At 39.1% G+C, this 27,917-nt stretch overlaps 1 protein-coding gene across 1 annotated transcript in view; it reads left to right on the top strand.

Moving 5' to 3' along the window:
- Positions 1 to 27,917, top strand: part of KLHL32 (kelch like family member 32) — a 237,904-nt gene that overhangs the window by 80,591 nt on the left and 129,396 nt on the right. Inside the window, exon 4 of the mRNA XM_061207178.1 lies at positions 23,253 to 23,360. Coding sequence (XP_061063161.1) covers positions 23,253 to 23,360 — 108 coding nt within the window. The remainder of the gene's footprint in view (positions 1 to 23,252; positions 23,361 to 27,917) is intronic.

Raw genomic sequence — 27,917 nt, 5'->3', positions numbered from 1 at the left:
GCTCTAGAGCCCGTGAGCCACAACTACTGAGCCCACATGCCGCAACTACTGAAGCCCGCGTGCCTAGAGCCCGTGCTCCGCAACAAGAGAAGCCACTGCAATGAGAAGCCCATGCACCACAACGAAGAGTAGCCCCCGCTCGCCGCACCTAGAGAAGGCCCATGTGCAGCAATGAAGACCCAATGCAGCCAATAAATAAATAAAAATTAAAAAAAAAAAAAAAAGAAACCATAGAAACTTTATACCCATAAACACCAGAATGTTGGTGAATATATTTCTAGGAAAATATAAATTACCACAATTGAACCAAAAGGAAAGGTAAAAAAAAGAAATTGGGGTAGTAGTCAAAGTAGCTACGCACCTCAGAAAGGCAATGGGCCAGATTTTTTACATGCCAGTACTACCAGTTCTTTATGTAACAGCTGTTTCTCATAAACCTGTTCTAAAGTCTGGAAGAAAATGGAAAGTCACACACCTAATTTTATAAGGCTAACACAATTCTGTTACCAAAACACAGGGGCAGCAAAAGAAATGAGAACCTAATCTCATTTATAAGCACAGATACAAAAATTGTCGATAAAATATAGCCAAATCCAATGATCCATTTCCAGTCTTCTTTTTTCTCACTCACAGCATCTCAATTACTTCTTGTTCCTTGAAGCACTTTCTTCACTTGGCTTTTGGGTTTTTCAAGTTTTTATCCCACTTATTGGCTGCTACTTCTCAATATTCTTTGCTGGTTTTGCCTCATCTCCCCAACTTCTTAAAATTGGAGTGGCCCAGACTCAGTCCTTACACTTCTTCTATGTCTACAGCAGCTTTCATGATAATCTCATACTGTCTCATGGCTTCACATATATGTATATATATGCACACACACATACACACATATATGTATAATACATATATATAATATAAAATGATATATTAGTTAGGGTTCTCCAAAGAAACAGAACCAATAGGATTTTATATATATAAAGAGATTTATTATAAGGAATTGACTTATGTAATTACAGAGGCTGACAAGTCCCAGGATCTATACAGTCAGCAAGCTGGAGACCCAAGATGTAATTTCAGTCTGAAAGTTATAGGCTTGAGCCCCAGGAAGAGCCAATGTTTCAGATTGTGTCCAAAGGCAGGAAAAAGCCAGCACCTCAGTTTGAAGGCAGTTAGGCAGAGAGAATCCGCTCTTATTCAGCCTTTTGTTCTATTCAGACCTTCAACTGATTGTATGAGGCCCACCTGCATTAGGGTGGGCAATCTGTTTTACTCTGTCAATTCAAATGTTAATCTCTTGCAGAAACACCTTCACAGAAACACACAGAATAATGTTTGACAAAATATCTGGGCTCCCTGTGACCCAATGAAGTTGACAGATAAACTTAATCATCACAGATAATGAATTCAAAATTTATATCTCCAGAATGGACCCTCCTCTAAAATCCATAACTTGTATATCCAATTGCTTGCTCAGCATCTCTTCTTGGATGTTTAAGAGGCATCACAAATCTGTGTCCAAATCAAGCTCCCAATTTCTTCCCACAAACCTGCTTATTGCACAGTGTTCTCCGTTTCAGTTAACAGTGACTCTATAGTTAGTGCAGGCCCCAAACTGCTGGGTAATTCATGACTCCTTTCTCTTGCATCCAAACTACCAGCGAGCTCCATGGCTCTACTTTCAAAATATATTCAGACTCCAACCACTTCTGCTCCTACCACCCTGGTGCAAGCCAGGATCATTTTGGCCTACAGTTTTGCAGTATCCTCCTACTTTATCCTCCTACTTTAATCCTTGAGCCCTTGGAGTCTATTTCAATACTTCAGCCCCAGTGATCTTATTGAAAGCAAGTTGGATTATATCACTTTTGCTCAACACCCTCTGATGATTTCCACTTTCATTCAGAGTAAAAGCCAACGTCTTTTGGTCTACATGATTCTACCTCATTAGGCCTCCTTCCTATGACTCTTGCCCTTTCTCTCTCCACTGCCATCACACTGGCCTCTTTGCTGTTTCTCAGACATGCCTGGCATGCTGTCACCTCAGGGCCTTTGCACAGCTATTCCCTCTGCCTGCATTACTCTTCTAGATAATACATAACTTGCTCCCTTGCCCCTTTCAGATCTTTGCTCAAATATTACTTTCTTAGGAAGTAAGGCTTTAACCTTATTTTTAAAGAAGACTATATTTATGTAGTACTTATGTAGCTATAAAATTGTAAAGACAAAAAGCCACCATTTAGTTTTTTTAAACTTTTGGAGTCATAGGTCCAGTTAGCAAAAGCTCTTTCACCTCTGGGATTTGGTCATATTTATTCAGCTGTGACAAGGATACCTGGGTCCACAGGTACAGTTGTAAATACAAAACTGATCAGTGATACCTGTTTCAACTTTCACAAGTAAAAGTGATTTTCATGAAGACTGAATAATATTTTTGTTTTTATCCATACAGATCTTCTGTTTAATAGCTGGTGTGAAGGTGGGGAGTAGAAGGATGGCTCAGAGACACTAGGGCACTGACTCTGTTTTCTTCTCATGCTTGAGAATATGACATTGCTGATGCTGAAGTTGAGTTAAAAACTAGGAGAGTGATGGTTATACCAACTCCCCAACATAGAACTTCTTAGATTCTTAGTGGATATGTACTGCTGGAAAGGAAACGTAAATGCTGAATCCAAAAGACTTGTGGCCCAGCAGACATCTTGCTGTTTTCTTGGATCCAACTGGCCTGGTCTAACATATGCAGTATCACCTGAAGCCAAAAGGGAATTAGGAGCCCAGGAAAACTGGACAGCTAGCTACTCATAAGTTTTAGAGTCCTTGGCTAATTAACTGGGACTTAATGTGGTAGTGTTTGGTTGCTTCCCTTCAACTTGTAACTCCAAAAATACCAGAATCTGGTTCAGAAGAGGTACCTAAAATGCTGCAATAGATTTTTCTTTTCTTAAGGCAGTTGTGACTTTAAAAACAATCTACAAACAAACATAGTTCCAAGGAACCATAGAAATAGACAAAAATTACCCACAGTTGAAAATGTGTTCAGTTTCTCACCTAAGTCATAATCCTGTGTTGTCTGTGAGTAGATGTTGGCATTCTGCAACCTGTATCTGCTGATTAGTCATTTAGTTAATATCTACCAAGAAGAGGCCTCATGAACTAGCTTTTAAATTTAGCCAGAAAAAAATAGCGTCATTAATGATGGCCTTGACATTCAGCAAAGCCAAATTAAGCAGTCAATCTGACATTTTATAGACAGTGTGTTACGCAGCCTCACACCTGGCGGATGTTCGATAAGCATTAATTGCCTGGCTGATAATGAACAGCTACACATCTGCCTGTTATAGAAGCTGTAGTTGTTGAATAACTAGGAGAAGGCTGATTTTAGATATACTGTGGGATAGGAGTATGTGTGTGGGGTTTTGTTTTGTTTTTTAAATTAAAATGGATTCGTAATTTCCTTTTGAAACTGAACACATTCATTATAAATAGTATTCCCTTTGTCAATTCAAGGTGAAGTACCAGTTAATAGTGGTAGTGATCAAATGTTATTTCCTTTTTAAATAGAAAACTGAGAGCCTCTAAACAATCTTTGTCACATCCCCTTTTAAAATGATTTGCACCATGGGCTCCCCTGGTGGCGCAGTGGTTGAGAGTCTGCCTGCTAATGCAGGGGACACGGGTTCGAGCCCTGGTCTGGGAAGATCCCACATGCCGCGGAGCAACTAGGCCCGTGAGCCACAACTACTGAGGCTGCGCGTCTGGAGCCTGTGCTCCGCAACAAGAGAGGCCACGATAGTGAGAGGCCCACGGACTGCGATGAAGAGTGGCCCCCGCTTGCCGCAACTAGAGAAAGCCCTCGCACAGAAACGAAGACCCAACATAGCAATCAATCAATCAATAAATCTTTAAAAAAAAAAAAAAAAAGATTTGCACCAATGCCAGAGAAATCATTAACATTTCAGATTAGGTAACTATTAATTTCATTATTGTGCTCTTGGTGCACTGTGTTCATTATAGTGAATGGAGAATGGTGAACTCTGATCTGCATTTTTTTTTTTTTTTTTTTTTATTGTTTTATTATTTGTGTTTTATTGACTTACATTTGAGGCAGCTATTAAATGATCCTATTATCACATTAATTACATTAGAGAAACCTTGACTAAATTATATACTTGTGTTTTTATTTGCATGGTACTTCCTAATTCTTCTGTCATTCGAGATCAGGGATTCTTAGTCTTGGCACTGTTGACATTCTGGAGAGTCTAATTCTTTGTGTGGAAGGCTGTCCTGTGCATTATAGGATGGTCAGCAACATCCATGGTCTCTGCTTCATAGATTCCAGTAGCATACTGCCTGTCGTGACAGTCAAAAATGTTTCCAGTCATTGACGAATGTCCCTTTGGAGGCAAAATCTCCCCCAGTTGAGAACCACTGGTCTAGATATATTAAAAACAGTTGGGTGTGGAATTTTTTTTTTTTTTTTTTTTTTTAAACATCTTTATTGAAGTATAATTGCTTTACAATGGTGTGCTAGCTTCTGCTTTACAACAAAGTGAATCAGTTACACATATACATATGTTGCCATATCTCTTCCCTCTTGCATCTCCCTCCCTCCCACCCTCCCTATCCCACCCCTCTAGGTGGTCACAAAGCACCGAGCTGATCTCCCTGTGCTATGCGGCTGCTTCCCACTAGTTATCTATTTTACATTTGGTAGTGTATATATGTCCATGACACTCTCTCACCCTGTCACATCTCACCCCTCCCCCTCCCCATATCCTCAAGTCCATTCTCTAGTAGGTCTGTGTCTTTATTCCCATCTTGCCACTAGGTTCTTCATGACCTCTTTTTTTTTTTTTTTTTTTCCCTTAGATTCCATATATATGTGTTAGCATACTGTATTTGTTTTTCTCTTTCTGACTTACTTCACTCTGTATGACAGACTCTAACTCCATCCACCTCATTACAAACACCTCCATTTCATTTCTTTTTATGGCTGAGTAATATTCCATTGTATATATGTGCCACATCTTCTTTATCCATTCATCCGATGATGGACACCTAGGTTGCTTCCATGTCCTGGCTATTGTAAACAGAGCTGCAATGAATATTTTGGTACATGACTCTTTCTGAATTATGGTTTTCTCAGGGTATATGCCCAGTAGTGGGATTGCTGGGTCATATGGTAGTTCTATTTTTAGTTTTTTAAGGAACCTCCATACTGTTCTCCATAGTGGCTGTATCAATTTACATTCCCACCAACAGTGCAAGAGTGTTCCCTTTTCTCCACACCCTCTCCAGCATTTATTGTTTCTAGATTTTTTGATGATGGCCATTCTGACCGGTGTGAGATGATACCTCATTGTAGTTTTGATTTGCATTTCTCTAATGATTAATGATGTTGAGCATTCTTTCATGTGTCTGTTGGCAATCTGTATCTCTTCTTTGGAGAAATGTCTATTTAGGTCTTCTGCCCATTTTTGGATTGGGTTGTTTGTTTTTTTGTTATTGAGCTGCATGAGCTGCTTGTAAATCTTGGAGATTAATCCTTTGTCCGTTGCTTCATTTGCAAATATTTTCTCCCATTCTGAGGGTTGTCTTTTGGTCTTGTTTATGGTTTCCTTTGCTGTGCAAAAGCTTTTAAGTTTCATTAGGTCCCATTTGTTTATTTGTGTTTTTATTTCCATTTCTCTAGGACCTGGGTCAAAAAGGATCTTGCTGTGACTTATGTCGTACAGTGTTCTGCCTATGTTTTCCTCTAAGAGTTTGATAGTGTCTGGCCTTACACTTAGGTCTTTAATCCATTTTGAGTTTATTTTTGTGTATGGTGTTAGGGAGTGTTCTAATTTCATACTTTTACATGTACCTGTCCAATTTTCCCAGCACCACTTATTGAAGAGGCTGTCTTTTCTCCACTGTATATGCTTGCCTCCTTTATCAAAGATAAGGTGACCATATGTGCGTGGGCTTATCTCTGGGCTTTCTATCCTGTTCCATTGATCTATATTTCTGTTTTTGTGCCAGTACCAAACTGTCTTGATTACTGTAGCTTTGTAATATAGTCTGAAGTCAGGGAGCCTGATTCCTCCAGCTCCATTTTTCGTTCTCAAGATTGCTTTGGCTACTCGGGGTCTTTTGTGTTTCCATACAAATTGTGAAATTTTTTGTTCTAGTTCTGTGAAAAATGCCAGTGGTAGTTTGATAGGGATTGCATTGAATCTGTAGATTGCTTTGGGTAGCAGAGTCATTTTCACAATGTTTATTCTTCCAATCCAAGAACATGGTATATCTCTCCATCTATTTGTATCATCTTTAATTTCTTTCATCAGTGTCCTATAATTTTCTGCATACAGGTCTTTTGTCTCCTTAGGTAGGTTTATTCCTAGGTATTTTATTCTTTTTGTTGCAATGGTAAACGGGAGTGTTTTCTTAATTTCACTTTCAGATTTTTCATCATTAGTATACAGGAATGCAAGAGATTTCTGTGCGTTAATTTTGTATCCTGCTACTTTACCAAATTCATTGATTAGCTCTAGTAGTTTTCTGGTAGCATCTTTTGGATTCTCTATGTATAGTATCATGTCATCTGCAAACAGTGACAGCTTTACTTCTTCTTTTCCGATTTGGATTCCTTTTATTTCTTTTTCGTCTCTGATTGCTGTGGCTAACACTTCCAAAACTATGTTGAATAATAGTGGTGAGAGTGGGCAACCTTGTCTTGTTCCTGATCTTAGTGGAAATGGTGTCAGTTTTTCACCATTGAGGACAATGTTGGCTGTGGGTTTGTCATATACGGCCTTTATTATGTTGAGGAAAGTTCCCTCTATGCCTACTTTCTGCAGGACTTTTATCATAAATGGGTGTTGAATTTTGTCGAAAGCTTTCTCTGCATCTATTGAGATGATCATATGGTTTTTCTCCTTCAATTTGTTAATATGATGTATCACGTTGATTGATTTGCGTATATTGAAGAATCCTTGCATTCCTGGAATAAACCCCACTTGATCATGGTGTATGATCCTTTTAATGTGCTGTTGGATTCTGTTTGCTAGTATTTTGTTGAGGATTTTTGCATCTATGTTCATCAGTGATATTGGCCTGTAGTTTTCTTTCTTTGTGACATCTTTGCCTGGTTTTGGTATCAGGGTGATGGTGGCCTCGTAGAATGAGTTGGGGAGTGTTCCTCCCTCTGCAATATTTTGGAAGAGTTTGAGAAGGATAGGTGTTAGCTCTTCTCTAAATGTTTGATAGAATTCGCCTGTGAAGCCATCTGGTCCTGGGCTTTTGTGTGTTGGAAGATTTTTAATCACAGTTTCAATTTCAGTGCTTGTGATTGGTCTGTTCATATTTTCTATTTCTTCCTGGTTCAGTCTCGGCAGGTTGTGCATTTCTAAGAATCTGTCCATTTCTTCCAGGTTGTCCATTTTATTAGCATAGAGTTGCTTGTAGTAATCTCTTATGATCGTTTGTATTTCTGCAGTGTCAGTGGTTACTTCTCCTTTTTCATTTCTAATTCTATTAATTTGAGTCTTCTCCTTTTTTCTCTTGATGAGTCTGGCTAATGGTTTATCAATTTTGTTTATCTTCTCAAAGAACCAGCTTTTAGTTTCATTGATTTTTGCTATTGTTTCCTTCATTTCTTTTTCATTTATTTCTGATCTGATCTTTATGATTTCTTTCCTTCTGCTAGCTTTGGGGTTTTTTTGTTCTTCTTTCTCTAATTGCTTTAGGTGCAAGGTTAGGTTGTTTATTCGAGATGTTTCCTGTTTCTTGATGTAGGCTTGTATTGCTATAAACTTCCCTCTTAGAACTGCTTTTGCTGCATCCCATAGGTTTTGGATCGTCGTGTCTCCATTGTCATTTGTTTCTAGGTATTTTTTGATTTCCCCTTTGATTTCTTCAGTGATCACTTCGTTATTAAGTAGTGTATTGTGTAGCCTCCATGTGTTTGTATTTTTTACAGATCTTTTCCTGTAATTGATATCTAGTCTCATAGCGTTGTGGTCGGAAAAGATACTTGATACGATTTCAATTTTTTTAAATTTACCAAGGCTTGATTTGTGACCCAAGATATGATCTATCCTGGAGAATGTTCCATGAGCACTTGAGAAAAATGTGTATTCTGTTGTTTTTGGGTGGAATGTCCTATAAATATCAATTAAGTCCATCTTGTTTAATGTATCATTTAAAGCTTGTGTTTCCTTATTTATTTTCATTTTGGATGATCTGTCCATTGGTGAAAGTGGGGTGTTAAAGTCCCCTACTATGATTGTGTTACTGTCGATTTCCCCTTTTATGGCTGTTAGTATTTGCCTTATGTATTGAGGTGCTCCTATGTTGGGTGCATAAATATTTACAATTGTTATACCTTCCTCTTGGATCGATCCCTTGATCATTATATAGTGTCCTTCTTTGTCTCTTGTAATTGTCTTTATTTTAAAGTCTATTTTGTCTGATATGAGAATTGCTACTCCAGCTTTCTTTTGATTTCCATTTGCATGGAATATCTTTTTCCATCCCCTCACTTTCAGTCTGTATGTGTCTCTAGGTCTGAAGTGGGTCTCTTGTAGACAGCATATATATGGGTCTTGTTTTTGTATCCATTCAGCCAGTCTGTGTCTTTTGGTGGGAGCATTTAATCCATTTACATTTAAGGTAATTATCGATATGTATGTTCCTATTCCCATTTTCTTAAATGTTTTGGGTTTGTTATTGTAGGTGTTTTCCTTCTCTTGTGTTTCTTGCCTAGAGAAGTTCCTTTAGCATTTGTTGTAAAGCTGGTTTGGTGGTGCTGAACTCTCTCAGCTTTTGCTTGTCTGTAAAGGTTTTAATTTCTCCATCAAATCTGAATGAGATCCTTGCTGGGTAGAGTAATCTTGGTTGTAGGTTTTTCTCCTTCATCACTTTAAGTATATCCTGCCACTCCCTTCTGGCTTGCAGCGTTTCTGCTGAAAGATCAGCTGTTAACCTTATGGGGATGCCCTTGTGTGTTATCTGTTGTTTTTCCCTTGCTGCTTTTAATATGTTTTCTTTATATTTAATTTTTGATAGTTTGATTAATATGTGTCTTGGTGTGTTTCTCCTTGGATTTATCCTGTATGGGACTCTCTGTGCTTCCAGGACTTGATTAACTATTTCCTTTCCCATATTAGGGAAGTTTTCAACTATAATCTCTTCAAATATTTTCTCAGTCCCTTTCTTTTCCTCTTCTTCTTCTGGGACCCCTATAATTCGAATGTTGGTGCGTTTAATGTTGTCCCAGAGGTCTCTGAGACTGTCCTCAGTTCTTTTCATTCTTTTTTCTTTATTCTGCTCTGCAGTAGTTATTTCCACCATTTTATCTTCCAGGTCACTTATCCGTTCTTCTGCCTCAGTTATTCTGCTATTGATCCCATCTAGAGTATTTTTAATTTCATTTATTGTGCTTGTCATCGTTTCTTGGTTCCTCTTTAGTTCTTCTACGTCCTTGTTAAATGTTTCTTGCATTTTGTCTATTCTATTTCCAAGACTTTGGATCATCCTTACTATCATTATTCTGAATTCTTTTTCAGGTAGACTACCTATTTCCTCTTCATTTGTTAGGTCTGGTGTGTTTTGACCCTGCTCCTTCATCTGCTGTGTGTTTTTCTGTCTTCTCATTTTGCTTATCTTACTGTGTTTGGGGTCTCCTTTTCACAGGCTGCAGGTTCGTAGTTCCTGTTGTTTTTGGTATCTGTCCCCAGTGGCTAAGGTTGGTTCAGTGGGTTGTGTAGGTTTCCTGGTGGAGGGAACTAGTGCCTGTGTTCTGGTGGATGAGGTTGGATGTTGTCTTTCTGGTGGGTTCGTCCACGTCTGGTGGTGTGTTTTGGGGTGTCTGTGGCCTTATTATGATTTTAGGCAGCCTCTCTGTTAATGGATGGGGTTGTGTTCCTCTCTTGCTAGTTGTTTGGCATAGGGTGTCCAGCACTGTAGCTTGCTGGTCGTTGAGTGAAGCTGGGTCTTGATGTTGAGATGGAGATCTGTGAGAGATTTTCGCCGTTTGGTATTACGTGGAGCTGGGAGGTCTCTTGTGGACCAGTGTCCTGAAGTTGGCTCTCCCACCTCAGAGGCACAGCCCTGATGCCTGGCTGGAGCACCAAGAGCCTTTCATCCACACGGCTCAGAATAAAAGGGAGAAAAAATGGAAAGAAAGAAAAAAAGAGGATAAAATAAAATAAAATAAAGCAATTATAATAAAAAATAAGAAAAAAATTATTAAGAGTAAATTTATTAAGAAAAAAAAATTTTTTTTAATTTTTAAAAATAGATTTATTAATTTTTTATACTAAAAATAAGAAAAAAATTATTTAGAAAAAATTTATTAAGAAAAAAAAATTTTTTAATTTTTTAAAATAAAAAATATGAAAAAACTTATTAAAAATTTTTTTAAAAATAGAAAATAAGGAAAAAATTATTAAGAAAACATTTATTAGGGAAAAAAAAAATTTTTAAGCCAAAAAAAAAAAAACAAAAAACAAAAAAAAAAGGACGGACCTAACCCTAGGACTAAGGGTGAGAGAGAGCAAAGCTATACAGACAAAATCTCACCCAGAAGCATACACATCTACACTCACAAAAAAAAGGAAAAGGGGAAAAGTTAATATATCCTGCTCCCAAAGTCCATCTCCTAAATTTGGGATGATTCGTTGTCTATTCAGGTATTCAACAGATGCAGGCACATCAAGTTGTTTGTGGAGCTTTAATCCGCTGCTTCTGAGGCTGCTGGGAGAGATTTCCCTTTCTCTTCTTTGTTCGTACAGCTCCCGGGGTTCAGCTTTGGATTTGGACCCGCCTCTGCATGTAGGTCCCCTGAGGGCGTCTGTTCCCCGCCCAGACAGAACGGGGTTAAAGGAGCAGCTGATTCGGGGGCTCTGGCTCAGTCAGGCCGGGGGGGAGGGAGCGGTACGGAGGAGGCGGGGCGAGCCTGCGGCGGCAGAGGCCGGAGTTACGTTGCAGCAGCCTGAGGCGCACCGTGCGCTCTCCCGGGGAAGTTGTCCCCGGATTACGGGAGCCTGGCCGTGGCGGGCTGCACAGGCTCCCGGGAGGGGCGGTGTGGAGAATGACCTGTGCTCGCCCACAGGCTGTTTGGTGGCGGCAGCAGCAGCCTTAGCGTCTCATGCCCGTCTCTGGGGTCCGCGCTGATAGCCGCGGCTCGCGCCCGTCTCTGGAGTTCGTTTAAGTGGCGCTCTGAATCCCCTCTCCTTGCGCGCCGCGAAACAAAGAGGCAAGAAAAAGTCTCCTGCCTCTTCGGCAGCTGCAGACTTTTTCTCGTGCACTCTCCCGGCTAGTTGTGGTGCGCTAGACCCTTCAGGCTGTGTTCACGCAGCCAACCCCAGTCCTCTCCCTGGGATCCGACCGAAGCCCGCGCCTCAGCTCCCAGCCCCCGCCCGCCCCGGCGGGTGAGCAGACAAGCCTCTCGGGCTGGTGAGTGCTGCTCGGCGCCGAGCCTCTGTGCGGGAATCTCTCCGTTTTTCCCTCTGCGTCCCTGTTGCTGTGGGATCCGCGCTGATAGCCGCGGCTCGCGCCCGTCTCTGGAGTTCGTTTAAGTGGCGCTCTGAATCCCCTCTCCTTGCGCGCCGGGAAACAAAGAGGCAAGAAAAATTCTCTTGCCTCTTTGGCAGCTGCAGTCTTTTTCCCGGACTCCCTCCCGGCTAGCACCGAAGCCCGAGCCCCAGCTCCCAGGCCCCGCCCGCCCCGGTGGCTGAGCAGACAAGCCTCTCGGGCTGGTGAGTGCTGGTCGGCACCGCTCCTCTGTGCGGGAATCTCCGCTTTGCCCTCCGCACCACTGTGGCTGCGCTCTCCTCCGTGGCTCCGAACCTTCCCCCCTCTGCTACCCGCAGTCTCTGCCCACGAAGGGGCTTCCTAGTGTGTGGAAACCTTTCCTCCTTCACAGCTCCCTCCCACTGGTGCAGGTCCCGTCCCTATTCTTTTGTCTCTGTTATTTCTTTTTTCTTTTGCCCTACCCAAGTACGTGGGGATTTTCTTGCCTTTTGGGAGGTCTGACGTCTTCTGCCAGCGTTCAGTGGGTGTTCTGTAGGAGCAGTTCCACGTGTAGATGTATTTCTCATGTATCTGTGGGGAGGAAGGTGATCTCCGCGTCTTACTCTTCCGCCATCTTGCCCCTCCCCCCTGATCTGCATTTTATTCCTTTATTTAAACTGGTTCACTTCTACTGAATATAAATACCATGAAGCTAGATAAATTCTTGTAGTAATAATAGCTAATTTTTTATCATTTACTCTCTGCAGTCATTGTGCTAAGCTCTTTAGATGTATTTAAGTTTGTATTGAAAGACTTTTTTCGCTTTTTCTGCCATATCTTTTTTATGCTTTTAAATGTATGACTTTCACGCTGCTTTATTTAAAATCACAATTTCACTAATGCTTATTTAATCACAGTAATACAGTCAACCTTAGCTTCCTCGGAAAGAACAAGAACACATGTTTGAAGGATAATGAAGCTGATGAAAATTTTAAACCTTTAGAGATTGAGTATTGAGCAAAGACAGATGTTTTATAAAAGAGGGACAAAGTAGCTGATCATGTGGATCTGATGAATCATTGTAAAAAATTATTGGAATATATAGATATGCCCTGCTTCTGTTTATCATTGTTATAAAAAACTGATTCAAAATGAGTTGTCCACTCTGGGATGGTCCAGCTGTTTGCTGAATCAATTGCTTTTAATTAGCTCATCTGTTGATTAGGTTTTGGGCTTGCATGCCTGGATTCCTGAAGGATTGAATTACCAGTATTCTTCTCATTTAGAGAGATGTGACTCTAAAGTCATATGAGAGATTTTCATATCAAATCATTCATATCACTTTAAAAATTATATATCTATGCATATATACATTTTCATAGGATTAAAAGAAGTTCTTCATCTATTTACTTTTGAAAGGTATTTCAGCTCTTGTGGATTATTCTTAAACTCTTTTTTTCCCCATTTTGTAAGATGTAGAGACTTTGCATGTAGCCTGCATGGACAAAGCATCAGATGTGTTTGCAGAAGGAGTGAATGTGAGCATATGGGATGACCTGAACACTTCATATTAAACTGGCCTGTTCTGCCTTGGATCAGGGAGGTTCAAGTGAATTGGTTGCTTAGCAACTAATGGAGTTAGAGGAAACCATGTGTTAGCCGGGCCTCTTGCCCTCCTGTGTGTGAACGCCTAACAGGGGGCGAGTGGCCCCAATATGTATTGCCTGACTCGCAGCTGTCAAACCAAAGTGATGAATAAAATGAAAGATTGAAAAGAGATGGCACAGCTGGACTGGGTGCCTGTGTTTACAGTCTTATTTTATGTTACCATGTTGAAGAAAAAGATATTAAGGGAGGACATTCAAAATAAAAGAGGAACTGTTGAAATTTGCGGTTAAAATTTTAAGAGTGATCATTAACTTACATTGAGTTTTTAAAGAGTTGAATAATAAGTGGCAATTGAGGTGTTTCCACACTATTATCTTCAACATTTTTCCAAAAAGTTCTCTATAGAAAAGAGGTAGAGCATTTTATATGATGATGTTATGAATATTAGGACAGAAATAGTGTGTTTTAGTGCTTGTATGTATGCATACTTTATGATGCAGGCTTGGCACATCTACTTCTGCTCCCTTTTTATACCTATGACAGACGTAATAACTAGATCCTGACCATTCTCACTTGACGCTGGATGTGGCCTCCACAGCCCTGCCAATATCAGACTGGGCAGGCAAGGAACTACCTTGGCATTCTTTTTTTTTTAATTGAAGTAGTTGATTTACAATATTATGTTAGTTTCAGGTATACAGCATAGTGATACAGTATTTTGGCAGATTATACTCCATTATAGGTTATTACAAGATAATGGCTATAATTCCCAGTGCTATACAGTATAGTTGATTATCTATTTTATATATAGCAGTTCGTATCTGTTAATCCCATACCCCTAATTTGTCTCTTTCCCCTTCTCTCTCCCCTTTGGTAACCACCAGTTTGTTTTCTATATCTGTGAGTCTGTTTTACATATACATTCATTTGTATTATTTTTTAGATTCCACATATAAGTGATATCATACAGTATTTTTCTTTCTCTGACTGACTTATTTCACTAAGCATAATACTCTGTAGGTTCATCCATGTTGCTACAAATGGCAGTATTTCATTCTTTTCAATGGCTGAGTAATATTGCATTGTATATATATACCACATCTTCTCAATCCAGTTGTCTGTTGATGGGCACTTGGGTTGCTTCCATGTCTTGACTATTGTACCTAGTGCTGCTGTGAACATTGGGGTGCATGTATCTTTTCGAATTAGTGTTTTCATTTTTTCCATATATATATCCAGGAATGGAATTCCTGGATCATGTGGTAGTTCTATTTTTAGTTTTTTTGAGGAAACTCCATACTGTTTTCCATAGTGTCTGCACCAGTTTACATTCTCATCAACAGTGTACAAGGGTTGCCTTTTCTCCATATCCTCACCAACATTTGTTGTTTGTAGACTTTTTGTTGATAGCCATTCTGGTAGGTGTGAGGGGATAGCTCGTTGTTTTAATTTGCATTTCTCTAATAATTAGCAATGTTGAACATCTTTTCGTGTGCCTGTAGCCATCTGTATGTATTCTTTGGAGAAATGTCTATTCATGTCTTCTGCCCAATTTTTGATTGGGTTGCCTTGACATTTTTTATGGCAAATTGAAAATCCTTAAAAGCTTTTACTTTTGATTCCATAGGAATGAGTCTGAGGGATTTGTGTCAGTAGCAACTCTGAGGTGGCCACATGAAGTTCCTCTTCAGGAAAATATAAGAAGGAAATGGACCAGAGAAAGTCAACCAAAGTAGTGAGGAAAAGGAAGGTGACATGATGGATTTGTCTGAAGGCTCCTACCACTGCCACCGCCTAAGAACATAGGATGATTTACTCTTTTAAAGGCCTTATTCTTGGGACTGTGGGTCTTTCTTTAAGCTGTAACCTCCCCTCCTTTCCCCATGAATCTGGAGATCAGTCCTCGCTTGCTGGGATTTGGACTCAGGTCTCCTGCCTGGACTGCAGGATTTCTAGCGTTAGCTTTGAGTGCTAACATTTTATGACTCAGAGAATTTGGAGTAGATGCTCTTTCCAATAGGGAGACTTAAGAGCTGTTATAACATGTTGGAAAGACTATTAAGCAGAAAAGAGAGTGAATTTATTGACCTTCTACTAGGACTAAGAAGAGAAAGTTATCCGGAGAGTGATTCAATATTCTAAAAGCATTGTTAATACTTCGCATTCTCTAGTGAAGTATTGGGTGTCTCATCACTTCAAATATTCAGATAGGCAAGGAGTGTTACAAGGGTGGAGGACTGACTACAGCCATGCCTCTCAGACTCTGACTTTCATGTGGGTCACCAGGGGCTTGTGTTAAAATGCAGCTTCCCATCCAGTAGGTGTGGGTGGAGATGAAATTCTGCGTTTCTAATAAGTTCCCTGGTGATGCCAATGCTGTTGACCCAGGGACCACACTCTGAGCAGCGAGGGGTCAGTTATCTCTAAAGTACCTTCCAGTTTTAAAATTCCACTTACAGAAAAAGAGCTAGAGTTTTACTCATGATACTTAAAACACACCCTGTGCAGCTCTGATAAGCCGTGTAAGTGCCTCTTCTGTGTCTTACAGAATTCTCCCTCATCGCCTATCGTATTTTATTTATTTTATTATTTTTTATTTATTTTTTATACAGCAGGTTCTTATTAGTTATCTATTTTATACATGTTAGTGTATATATGTCAATCCCAATCTCCCAATTCATTCCACCAGCCCCCCCCCCAGCTTTCCCCCCTTGGTGTCCATACACATCTGTGTCTCTATTTCTTCCTTGCAAACCAGTTCATCTGTACCATTTTTCTAGATTCCACATATATGCATTAATATACGGTATTTGTTTTTCTCTTTCTGACTTACTTCACTCTGTAGAATCTATATCACATCTGCTTGGTCACTCCTTCACGCGGACCCCAAATTCTGCCTTAGGACAGCTGTCAAAATGCAGGAAATCCAGGTTTGGTCTTAGTCATTGTGCCCTTAGTAGATTTTGAAAGGCAAGATAGTGCCACTGGCTGCCATATGAGGATAGACCAAAAGGTCTCTACATAGGAAAGATTCATCCAACAATAGCTTATCAAGTATATTCAATAAGGAAAAGTAAAAGTGCTATCCCTAAATATCTGAAAGATATTTAAAGATAAAATAATGGATTTCTTTACATGGTGGGTAGTGAAGTATTGAAATCCCATACCCATGGGATATAACTATAGACTAGAAAGTAAGAGAAGCACCAGAGGAATGAGGGATCCGAGAGGGTGACCCAACGCTAAAGCCAGATGTGTGGGTCTCATTTTCCAGAGTACCTAACAGGTGATAAAGATAAATACCGTACGTGGATAACCTGATTTCATGCTGGGCAACAGTTTCCGGCCTTCATATGTCCTGTCCCTTTAGCTAAGAAAAGAACAACTTGATTTGTGTCCTTTTTCCATTCCATTCCATACTCCCCCAGAAGACCTAAGTAGTTTGAAATATGGCCACATCTAGGAGGAAGAGAATTCTAAGGAGAAATAGGATAGGCCATAATCCTGCTGGTTTTGAAGGGCTCATTATCACTATGTAGTTAAATTTAAGAAGTAACTGTGCCAAGAGCAAAGCTGTGAAATACAGTTAGATTCTTTGAATAAACAGGCTACGTATTTGAAGATGTTGGGAAAACCAAAATGTTTCACAGTTTTTAACATATAAGGTAGATTTTTCTTCATATGGTTAAGGTGAGGGGAAACTGGTATTTCAGAAATACTAATTTTTATGCCTAATTATATTTATAGTAATATAACTTTACTGTTTTCATTTGTCCTGACATTTTATTCTCTGAGAGTATTACTATATTGTTTGAGGGAGAATTAAAACAGCTGTAAATGTATAGGGGAAAAATACCCTTCAATCAAGCATCCCCACTCTTTCAGGCCATTAAGCGCCTCAAATGGATTGGATTGCTTTTGCATTTGTGAGATAAAAAAGGTAAATAGTCCAGTTCAACTGTGGTCAGGACCCTTTTCTCCTTAATGTCAGGGAAATGGGCTATTGTGGTTAATTGAACAGTCTCATTAACTGAGATTTACTACCTGTTTTATATGTGAGGTATAACCAAAATGCAATAAAGGATAATCACCATTAACACTAAATTGAGCAAAATGTAATCTTTGTTGATTCAGAGGTTAGCTCATATCTCTGTAATGCCTCACGGCCGTTGTAAACATCACTAATTACATAACATATAAAAGGCATAGGGGATCAGGCTGGATCTGCCACAATCATTGCAAGTTGCTCTTTTCAGTAACTTCCTAAAACATGTTTGTTTACTTTTACTTATCTCTCTCATAAAAGATAAGGGTTGAATGTGCCCCCGAACAATCCAGTTATTTCATCTGTAAAATCATTTGTGTTCCTAATCAAATGCGGATTCACAGTACATGTTGCCCATATCCAGTGCAACTCCAAAGCTACGTGTAGTTTACCAGGTAAAAAAGATCATATTTCACCAACTTTAAGTGCTTCACAAAGTCTATCATCTGTCATTCTACTTACCTTGGAGGTTGTAGTAGAATTGCCATCGGTCAGTTTTGTGGCATAATATACCAACCTAAAATTGGTTGTAGCTCATCTTATGACTGCATGACAACTAATGTGACCCAAGGAAACTTAATTCATGTACTGTGGTTTTAGGACTCAATTTGTGTCATTTCTGTATGAAGTACAGGAGGAATGACACTATAAATCCACAACTCTCTCTGTGGTAGGCACTTAAAGTGGATTGCATCCTCACAAACTGGGTTTTCCATTAGAAAGATTTGTGGTGGTTGCAGCACATTATCAGCCAAAAGTAAGCTGTGATGACTGTAAAGCTCAGCCTGGCCAAGGCTCTCCCAAAGACAAAACAGTGAGAACCAAGAAAGAGGCTCTGCAGTGTTTTCCTATTTCTAAGCAGAACCGTCCCATGCTTTGGCAGAATGTTGTGGCTTAATAGAGGACATTGCCATATGTTCTTACTTTTTTCTAAATGTCTAGCTTTGAACTCATTTGGTAGATATTCTTTCTGCTTAACTTTCATTACTTTTTAATCCCAGTGTCTAAAACACCTTATATCCAGAAAATTCTTTCTTATGTCAAATTATTTTTGTTGATGACAATGTCCAACAGCTGGATTTGTACATTGCAGCTGAATTTTTAAAGAGTATCTCAGTTCATTCATTCATTCATTCATTGACCTGTATTTATTGCATGCATGCAGTGCTAGTGTCTAGGGGCTCCATGGTGAAGAAGACGAATATGGTACTCACTTTCATGCATATTACAGTTTACCTTTTCAATAACTTTGATGCTAAAAGATAGCACCCTTGGTCTTACCACCTTTTCTGCTACCAAAGGCGTCTCTGTCCTTCCCCATGGTCTCTAGCAGGTCTCCAGACATTGTTTCACAAGCTTAGGCAGCCTAGGCAGCTGGTGTTTCGCTGTGTCAAATGGCCGGGGTTCTTCCTCACTTTGGTGGTATCCAATGAGGCTTTTCCTAATTGAGGTACCTTCTAAGTTTATTAAACTTAAGACATTGACCTTGATTTAATAGCTCCCTTTTTATCTTTTAATTAACCAGTTTTTCTAACTTTTAAAAATTATATGTTAAATTTTGTAACATTAAATTTCTAAGACTCTATGATATGATATCAGAATGGAAGTTAGGTGTTTTTAGAAATAGGGGTGATGGTTTCTCTGACGGCGTCAGTCCTTAAAGTAGGGTGTAGGAGTATGTGGTGAACGTGAAGTCCTGCAGCCAGACATAGGAATTTTGAGTGAAAATCGTCAATAGGAAAGTCTTAGAAAGGAATGGATTTGGTCAGAGGGCGGTGGCAGTGGGGGGTTTGTTTCTTAGCTCTCATTTCAGTTGGGATCAAAGGGAGGCATGGGAGAGTAGGACAATCAGCCTGGATTATTAGAATAAGAATTTCTGTTTATTAAACACCTTCTATGTACCAGGTATTATTCTTGACATTAAGCATAATTGTATCTAAACCTCAAGACAACCCTGTGAGGTTGGTATGATCCCCATGTACAGGTAAAGGGCCTGAGGTTCAGAGAAGTTAACAAATTAGCCAAAGGTCACATGTTCAAGGTAAGTTGCCCACATGACAAAGTAAGTTATAGAACCAGGATTTGAATCAGATGTGTCTTCCTGTACAACCCTGAACATTAAAAATAAAACAAAGTTTCAAAAGACCGGTGTTAGAAATACACAGGTAACACATGTTCATGGTAATGATCCAAATCATACTATATGTAAATGGAGTAAAATAATAGTCGCTTCCTATCCTCTACAGTTCATACTCTATAATATAACCACAGTGACCAATTTGGTGTTGCTTTGTTGCTTATACAAACATGTACAAATATGTATGTACATTATTTAAGGGGTTATATTCTTTCCCCAACTCTACTAAGCCAGGTTTCAAGTTCAGTAGTTCACAAGTCTCCGGTTGAGGACAGATACCTGTTCTATGCCAGTTTTGCCATAGTTGCTTTTTTAAAAAATTTTAATTTTATATTGGACTTTAGTTGATTTACAATGTTGTGTTAGTTTCAGGTATAGAGCAAAGTGATTCAGTTATACATATATATATATATTCTTTTTCAAATTCTTTCCGCATTTAGATTATTACAGAATATTGAGCAGAGTTCCCTGTGCTCTACAGTAGGTCCTTGTTGGTTATCTGTTTTAAATATAGTAATGTGTACATGTCAATCCCAAAAGACCCTTATGAAAGCAGATTAAAAAAACTCCCTTGGCCGCGTGTTCTCTTATTTAACCTTTGCTCTCAGGAACTTTTTCCGCTTCATTAACCCAGATAATTTTTTTGCAGTTTGAATCATTTCTGTCCTGCTCTGTATATGGGTTGATGGAGAGCAGCTGGTTACCATATCAGGTGCAATTACAACTTGGAAGACCTGAAAAAAGAAATTAATGTGGGGAATAGTAAAAACTGAAACACTCATATAATAAAAAATGGACACTGAAAACAGCTGAAATTTCTTTCAGTTTCTTTTAAAAGCAGCTATACGAAATCTAGAATCAAATTTAAAATTAGACAGATTGAAAGTTTTTTATTGTAACCTGTGCTTTTTAATTTTGAAATTTCAGATCTTCTCCAAATGCATAAGCAGAATCCACTTAACATTAAGTCAATTTCCTATTAGCATTTTTTATCTATAGCCATACTTGATTTAAAAAACAAAACAAAGCAAAAACAAACAACACTCAGAACCGATACTTCTGATATGTCAATCCTTTTAACCAGAGAATACATAAGAGAAACTTCATTCTATTTCATTGTTATCATAAAATATAAATTTTTCTAAGAGCTTGCCATGTATCAGGCACTGTATTCAGTACTTTATATGTACTATCATATAATCTTCCAAAAAGTGGGTACAATATTTAGCCCCATTTTTCAGATAAGAAAACTGAATCACAGGGAAGGTACGTGATTTTCCTAGTCACTTGGCAGTGTTCAAACTCAGAATTGTTTGGTTACAAGTTTGCTCTTAATCACTGTACTTCACTAAACCAAGGATTATGTAACTTCGAGTCTAGTGTTCTTAACCTTAACTGCCAGTGGCATCAGTGGGAAGTCAGATCAGCTCACTAACCAAGTTGTCAAATTTACCATATTGGCCATTCACCTTTAACAGCTTCTAAAGGAATGTTAGATTTCATTTATTCATGATAAAGTGAATTTTTGAATTAAATATATTCTGAATGTCTGCTATTTAATATAGCAAATATAATTGCATATGTTACATACTCCCAATGTCTTTAGGATACTTTGAATGTTATTTTTTAGTTTCTCAAATTTTAAGCATTTAAAATATTCTTTACAAAATTTCTCAAATTGTGTATTTCTAACAGTTAAAAGGTTAACTAGAAGTTATCAAAGAGAATCTTATTCATTATGAAACTTACAACTTTACTGTGTGAGATAGAAATGAGGACCTCCAGAAAGAATAATGGACCATCAATTAAAACCACTTGTCCCATACATATTAATTTAAAATGTAAAGAATTTTGAGAATCAAAAATGAATTTATCAGAATAAAAAATTGCTAGAAGTTTTCCATTGGCAAAACCAAAAAATGACTTTTTAAAATTAAAAAGATTTGGTATGAACTTAAATACTATCACATAGAACAGTGAAGGTTTGTTTGTTTGTTCGTTTTGATTTTTGTTTTACTTCTAAGAAGTTAGCCAAACTGCAAAATCGGAAGAGACAATCCCTTCAAGACTTCTCTTATTCCTGACACCAGTTGCAAGTTTGAGATTCCTAAAACTACTCTCATGTTCGGTAATTCGCTAGAAAGGCTCACATTACTCACTGAAAGCTTGTGTACTCACAGATATGGCTTATTACAGGGAAAGTATACAGATCAGAATCAGCCAAGGAAGAGACACGGAGGGCAGAGTCCAGAAGGGGACCAAATATGGAGCTTCTGGCCCTCTTCCACCTGTGGAGTCATTGCGTTACCCGCCCCTGACCACGCTCTGTGACAGTAAGCACAGAGGACTGCCAAGCAGGGAAGCTCACTCAAGTTTTTAGTGTCCAGAGTTTTTATTGGTGCTCAGTCACAGACTGCCTATGTGGCTGACCTTTCATCTCCAGCCTCTCTTGGAGGTCAGACTAATACCTTTAGTCTCTTGTCCCTCTATTTTTTTTTTTTTTAACATCTTTATTGGAGTATAATTGCTTTACAATGGTGTGTTAGTTTCTGCTTTATAACAAAGTGAATCAGTTGTACATATACATATATCCCCATATCTCTTCCCTCTTGCTTCTCCCTCCCTCCCACCCTCCCTATCCCACCCCTCTAGGTGGTCACAAAACACCGAGCTGATCTCCCTGTGCTATGCGGCTGCTTCCCACTAGGTCACAGCTGATACAGTGTGGACCAAAGCTCCTGTCATAAATCATGTCATTAGACTGTCAGTGGCCAAAGCCCCAGGAAACAGGGATGCTCTATCAGGCAGGATATTCCAAAGACCTAGATTACCTTCCAGAAACCAAAGGCAAAGGCCAGACCTCCCTTTGGGGAAGGTTAATTCTTCACTACATAGAAGTACACTTTTCTAAATAGTGTGTTTCATAATCAGTGACCCAAAATTGAATATTCTCTCTATTACCTGTTAAGTCAAACTTGTTAAAGGTGTACCAGTTAGTGTGGTTTCTTTTTTTTTGTGGGGGGGAGGAGCCCATGCATTTGTTTAACTTGGTAAGTTTTCATTTTTAAAATTTTATTTCATTGTATTTTATTTATTTATTTTTGGCCACACTGCATGGCTTGCAGGATCTTAGTTCCCTGACCAGGAATTGAACCCGCACCCTTGGCAGTGAAAGCGTGGAGTCCTAACCACTGGACCACCAGAGAATTCTTGCATTTTTTAAATTTCAAAGTTTTCATTTGACAAACTGATTTTCAATAAGTTGGCCATTTGGAGAATTGGTTTGGAGGCAAATTGATTTTCACTGAATAACTTAGACAGTGGTTCTCAAATTCAGGTAAGCATCACAGTCTCTCGGATGGCCCATTACAACCCAGATTGCTGGGTCCCACTGTGAATTTCTGATTCTGTAGGTCTGGGTTGGAGCTCCATAAATCTGTACTCTAAGGAGTTCCCAGGAGATGCTAATGTTGCTGACCCAGGGGCCACACTTTGAGAACCACTGGAAGAGAGGGTGTGATCTATGGCAGATGAGAGGAATGAGATGCGTCATTGAGGTGAGGCAGAGAAAAGGGCAGAGAAGTCAGGAGACAAGGCACTACTTTCCATGTCTTATGGCAAGAATGTTTGGGACTGCTACCCATATCAGGTTAGCTGTGCGACGCCAGGATCGAGAGAATGAGTTCAGGGAGAGAGCCTAAACACAAGTCACCCCAGAGAACAGCTGTGGGATTCAGCGCCACTCTGTGTGTGGGGTGTGCAGAGCCATCTGTGTGTTACTGTAACTATTTGGACAGCAAAGTGATTTGCAGTGGCTTGTGTGAAGGAAGTTTTGCAGAAGCATTTCAAAAACCAAAATCAGTCTTTAACTTGTAAAACTTTTTTCTTTCCTAGTTTCTCTAGGGCTTTGTCTTGTCCTCTTGCTTTTTAAGTCCCATAACTGTCTTCCTTTCTCTCCCACCTCAGGCCATGTTCAGTCTTTGTATGGTGGAAAGTGGTGCTGATGAGGTGAATTTACACGGTGTGACCAGCCTCGGCTTAAAGCAAGCTCTGGAATTTGCATACACAGGACAGGTATGGTACCAAACGTCATCTGAGAGGCTTAACATTTTTAACTGCACCTAAACAGAGGAGATTATCCATGAGATTTAGGTATTTTTCTTGTTATTTACTTTGAGGTTAAAAAAAGTTTTACATCTACTTAAGGTTACAACTAAAATAATGGAAAGGTAAGTAAAATAATTTGATCTTAAATATTTTAATCTTAGCTCAGTTGCTTGCTGGTGTAATTTTAAAATATCCTGAAGAATTATTATATGGGAAAGAGTTTGGAAGATAACTTGAATTCTCATTGTCATCGCTGAAGCTCAGTGACTCAATCATGGCTTTACTGGCTTAGAAACAAGAACACTTCCCCCCCCCCCCCCAAAAAACAATCTAAAGCCATAAAGAGCTCTGTCTAGCATCTTGACACCCTGTGCTCTACATACATTTCAGGATCAGGACCTCAAGTAATAGATTAGAATGTGATGGTTTAAAAGCCAAAGTTGCTCATCATTAAAATTGTTACAGGATTTACAGGAATCTTCAGAGAACATTCGTTTTCTTTCTTTTTTTAAATGAAAGAATAATAGTGACAACTATTATATATGACTATCATAGCAAATCAAAACAAAACTTCATAAAGACAATATAAATCCAAATCTGAAGCTTCACAGTTCTTATCTAGTTTCATGTTAGTGCAACAATTATTAGAATACACAAAACCCTTCCTTTTAGAATTATTTTTAACTGAAATATAATTGACATGTAACGTATTAGTTTTAGGTGTACAACAGTGATTTGAAATATGTATACATTGCAAAATGATTACTATAATAAGTTAACATCCATCACCACATATAGTTACAAATTTTCTGTGTCCTGAGGACTTTTAAAATCTACTGTCTTAGCCTTTCAAAATACAATACAGTATTGCTAACTATAGTTGCCACGCTATACATTACATCCCCAGGGCTTATTTATCTTATAACCGAAAGTTTGTACCTTTCAGTTATAATATAAATAACTTCACCCTTCACCCATTTTGCCCACCCTCCTCACCCGCTGTTTTCATTTGAGAACTACTCCACTACATCAAACCAGATACCGACTAGAGGTTTATCTTCTTTTATAGAGTTTTGTTCTTTAATTCCATTTCATCCAACTTATGTTCAGTGTCTGCTGGGCTAAAATAAGGGTTTCTTCTCTTGGCAGGCTTATATCCTGGTGGGAGAGAGAGTTATATACGTAGTTCCGTGTCCTCACTGTGATGGGAGGTATAATAGAAGCAGAATACAAGACATAGTGGGAACAAAAAGGAGGGTGTGGTTAACTGGGGCCATCAGTGCAAATCTTCACAGAGAACGTGGTATTTGGGTCTTGAAGAATGTTGGGAGTTCACGTTTTTACTAAATTTTTTTCTTTAGAGGCTTATTAAGGTGTATGATATTATCCATTCTCTTTTCTATAGCTGGTAGAGTTTGAGATATGTTTCATAGAATAACTGAGGCAATGCTGGCAGCTGAAATGAAAATAGTGATAGAAAGGAAAAAGTCATCCATCAAGTAGCAGGTACAAAGGAAAATAGAAAGGAGAGGGATCACAAATTCAGGGTCAGCCCAACCAAGTATCATGCCTTAGGAAATTAAGGCAGACAGTTATATTTCACAGAGTTGCCAAAACATATTCCTAGTGAGGTGAGTGAATAATGTGTTGTGTGCTTTTTGGTTTACAGATGTAAAGAAAGACATCAGCTCTAAATTGTGTCTTGTGTATATTTCTTTCTTCACACCTGAATTACAGCTATACTTGCATTTGCCCATCTCTAAAGTACAATTGATAACCCATAGCTCATACTTCACTGGTGTGCAATGGAGATGCAATAGTAAATACTGTTTTTTGATAAAGCTACCCAAATAAGTAGTTTCTATACTTAGATGCATTAACAACGAAATGGTTTAAGCTTAGAGGCTATAGACTGCAAAGCGTGTTTAAATCACTGGTAAACAAAAGAGCACAAAAATTGCTGTGAACGCTGAGGTAAAACACATACTCAAATATAAGTAGCTGCCTTATTGTTGGCCTTGATTGTTTTGTGGTGTCTTTCACAATGGCTAAGTTTACATGTATATATGTATGTACATGTAAACTTAAATATATGTGTAAACGTCTGTATATGTAAACATATATATATATATAAATTTATATATATGTTTTCTTACCCTGAAAGTCCCCTTTGCCTCACCTGTTCATCTCTCCCCCTCTCCCCTTGACAACTGCTAACTGATCTTTTTACTGTCTCTATAGTTTTGCCTTTTTCAAAATGTCATATACTTGGAATCATATAGTATGTAGACTTTTTCTGGCTTCTTTTACTTAGCAATATGCATTTAAGGTTCCTCCATGTCTTTTGTGACTTGATAGATCACTTTTATTGCTGAGTACCATTCTATTGTGTGGATATATGAAGGGCATCTTGGTTGCTTCCAGTTTTTGGTGATTATGAATAAAGCTGCTCTTAATGAGATATATACACACACACACACACACACACACATATATATGTATATGTATATGAAGTGCCTGTGGCACAAAGGATCTATGAAACATGAGCTGAAGATAGCATAACGGCATTAGGGGAGCTGCCTTTCTGAAGGGTAAGGAGACTGCTTGGGAAGAGGGAAGAAGTTTGCAGAAAGACAGCCATATCCTATTGTCTTGGAGTCATATGCTCATATTTCACTTTTATGAGAAAAAGGAAACCAAATAAGAATATATTTTTATACACACACACACACACAACCACACTCACACACATATATCCAATGTAAGTGCTTAAAAAAAAGCTCTAGGGCAAGACGTAGAGTTGCATTTATTCTGCCCAGTGACCCACTCTTGACGTGTGCCTCCACACAGGGGTGACAGCCCTGCAGCATATACGGCAGCAACTCATCGGTTCAGATTGTGCACAGAGGGGTCAAGAAGTGGACTGGCATTTCATGGAGCACCCTCTGCAAGAGCCGGGGCACTGCCCTAGGCACTTCACGTGTGCTATGTAGCCTAGTCTTCTAGACAGCTCCGAGGAATTCGGTGATCCTCTCTTAAAGATGACGAGCCCTGGAAGGTGCAGTGAATGACCAAGCTCAGTCTCCCAGGGCATGTCGACCCAGTGAGTCAAACCCAGTCCTCTTAATTTCAAATCCATTGTTTATTCTTAACCCCTTCTTAATGTTCTATGTCATTAAGAAAGGGTTAAGTCATATTTGTTATACTTTATTGAAGGAGGCAGGGAAGTGTTTGGACATTTTAGAGAGTGAACTCTTTTTGATGGTTCTCTCAACCTGGGTGCTCTTCCAACAATCAGTTCACGAAGGCTCCAAATTGCTGCACTTGTACTCTGTATGTGATTATTCTTTGCTGCAGAGTGGAAGTTGATACAGTCTTTCTTGGACAACATCCATGGCAGTTTGGTTTCTTAAACACCAAAATGACTATAATAAATCTGTTTTCCCTTTGAGACGTGAACATAGATGATGGCAAAAAGTGGAATTGTGGTATACTTGGGAAATGCAAAAAAGCTTTCTCTTACTCTGGAAATGAAATTAACACTAAGCAAAGAGTTTAGAATATGGAAACATGAATAAAAGTGTACTTCTTCAATTTCTTAATTGTTATTTACTATTGCAGACATTCGCTGTTATATGGTGTTTAGCCTCGATATGTATGTAGATTTGTAAAAATCAGAGTTAACATTGTATTTATCTACCTATAGATATTTCTACTGACAGTTGATTATACCTTTAGTCTGTTGTAGTAAGCATAGTATAAAATGTTAAGTATTTTCAGTGTCTGAAAATGATTGCTGCCTTGGGAAAGAAATTGGAAGTATAGAGTAGGCGTGATGAATGAGTGCCACTGTGTAACAAGGTGTGTGTGTGTTCCTCCTACACACTGTTCTAAAGCATAGCCTTCTTAAAATTGGTCACAGATTCCATCCAGGAAATTTTAAAGAAAAATCAAATTTTCCTCCTAATGCTAATACATCCTCTGAATATACATGCACTTTTCTTATCAAGGAACACACACATTCTGCCTTTGCACTAATTAGAGGTGTGCACTTCCTGTGGGCACACACTGCTTGGGGTACAGCCTGAGCAGAGCCCCGCAGGCATCACAGCCCTCGTGGGCGACCTTGCACAGCCATGCACAGCGGAACTGGCCATGGAGGGCACAGGAGCCAGGCTTCTCTGCAGGCCCTGTTCTGGGCTGGCTCTGGGAGCTGGATGCAAAGCAGAGGGTATGATGTAAACTCACTGGGCAGATCTGCCTTAGGGAGAAAAGGACAAAGTGAACCTAAGAAAACCAACTCTCACTTACTCTGGTGAGCAAGAGGACCCTGTTACCATGGCCTCCCCAATCTCCTTGCTTTCCAACTCTGGTCAGGAATTCATTCGTGTTTCAGACCAGTCCTGAGTAGAAGAGACATGAAAAAGAAGGGGGCAAAAGGATTCTAATGGAGATGTTGCCTGAGGGGAGGAATCCCTGTCCAAACCGGACAAGAGGTCGGCCACCCAGGAGCAACAAGGGTTG

Source organism: Eubalaena glacialis, chromosome 12 (assembly GCF_028564815.1).
Source record: "Eubalaena glacialis isolate mEubGla1 chromosome 12, mEubGla1.1.hap2.+ XY, whole genome shotgun sequence".
Classification (NCBI taxonomy): Eukaryota; Metazoa; Chordata; class Mammalia; order Artiodactyla; family Balaenidae; genus Eubalaena; species Eubalaena glacialis.
Note: the sequence above shows the minus strand (reverse complement) of the source record. Positions and strands in the feature narration are given on the sequence as shown.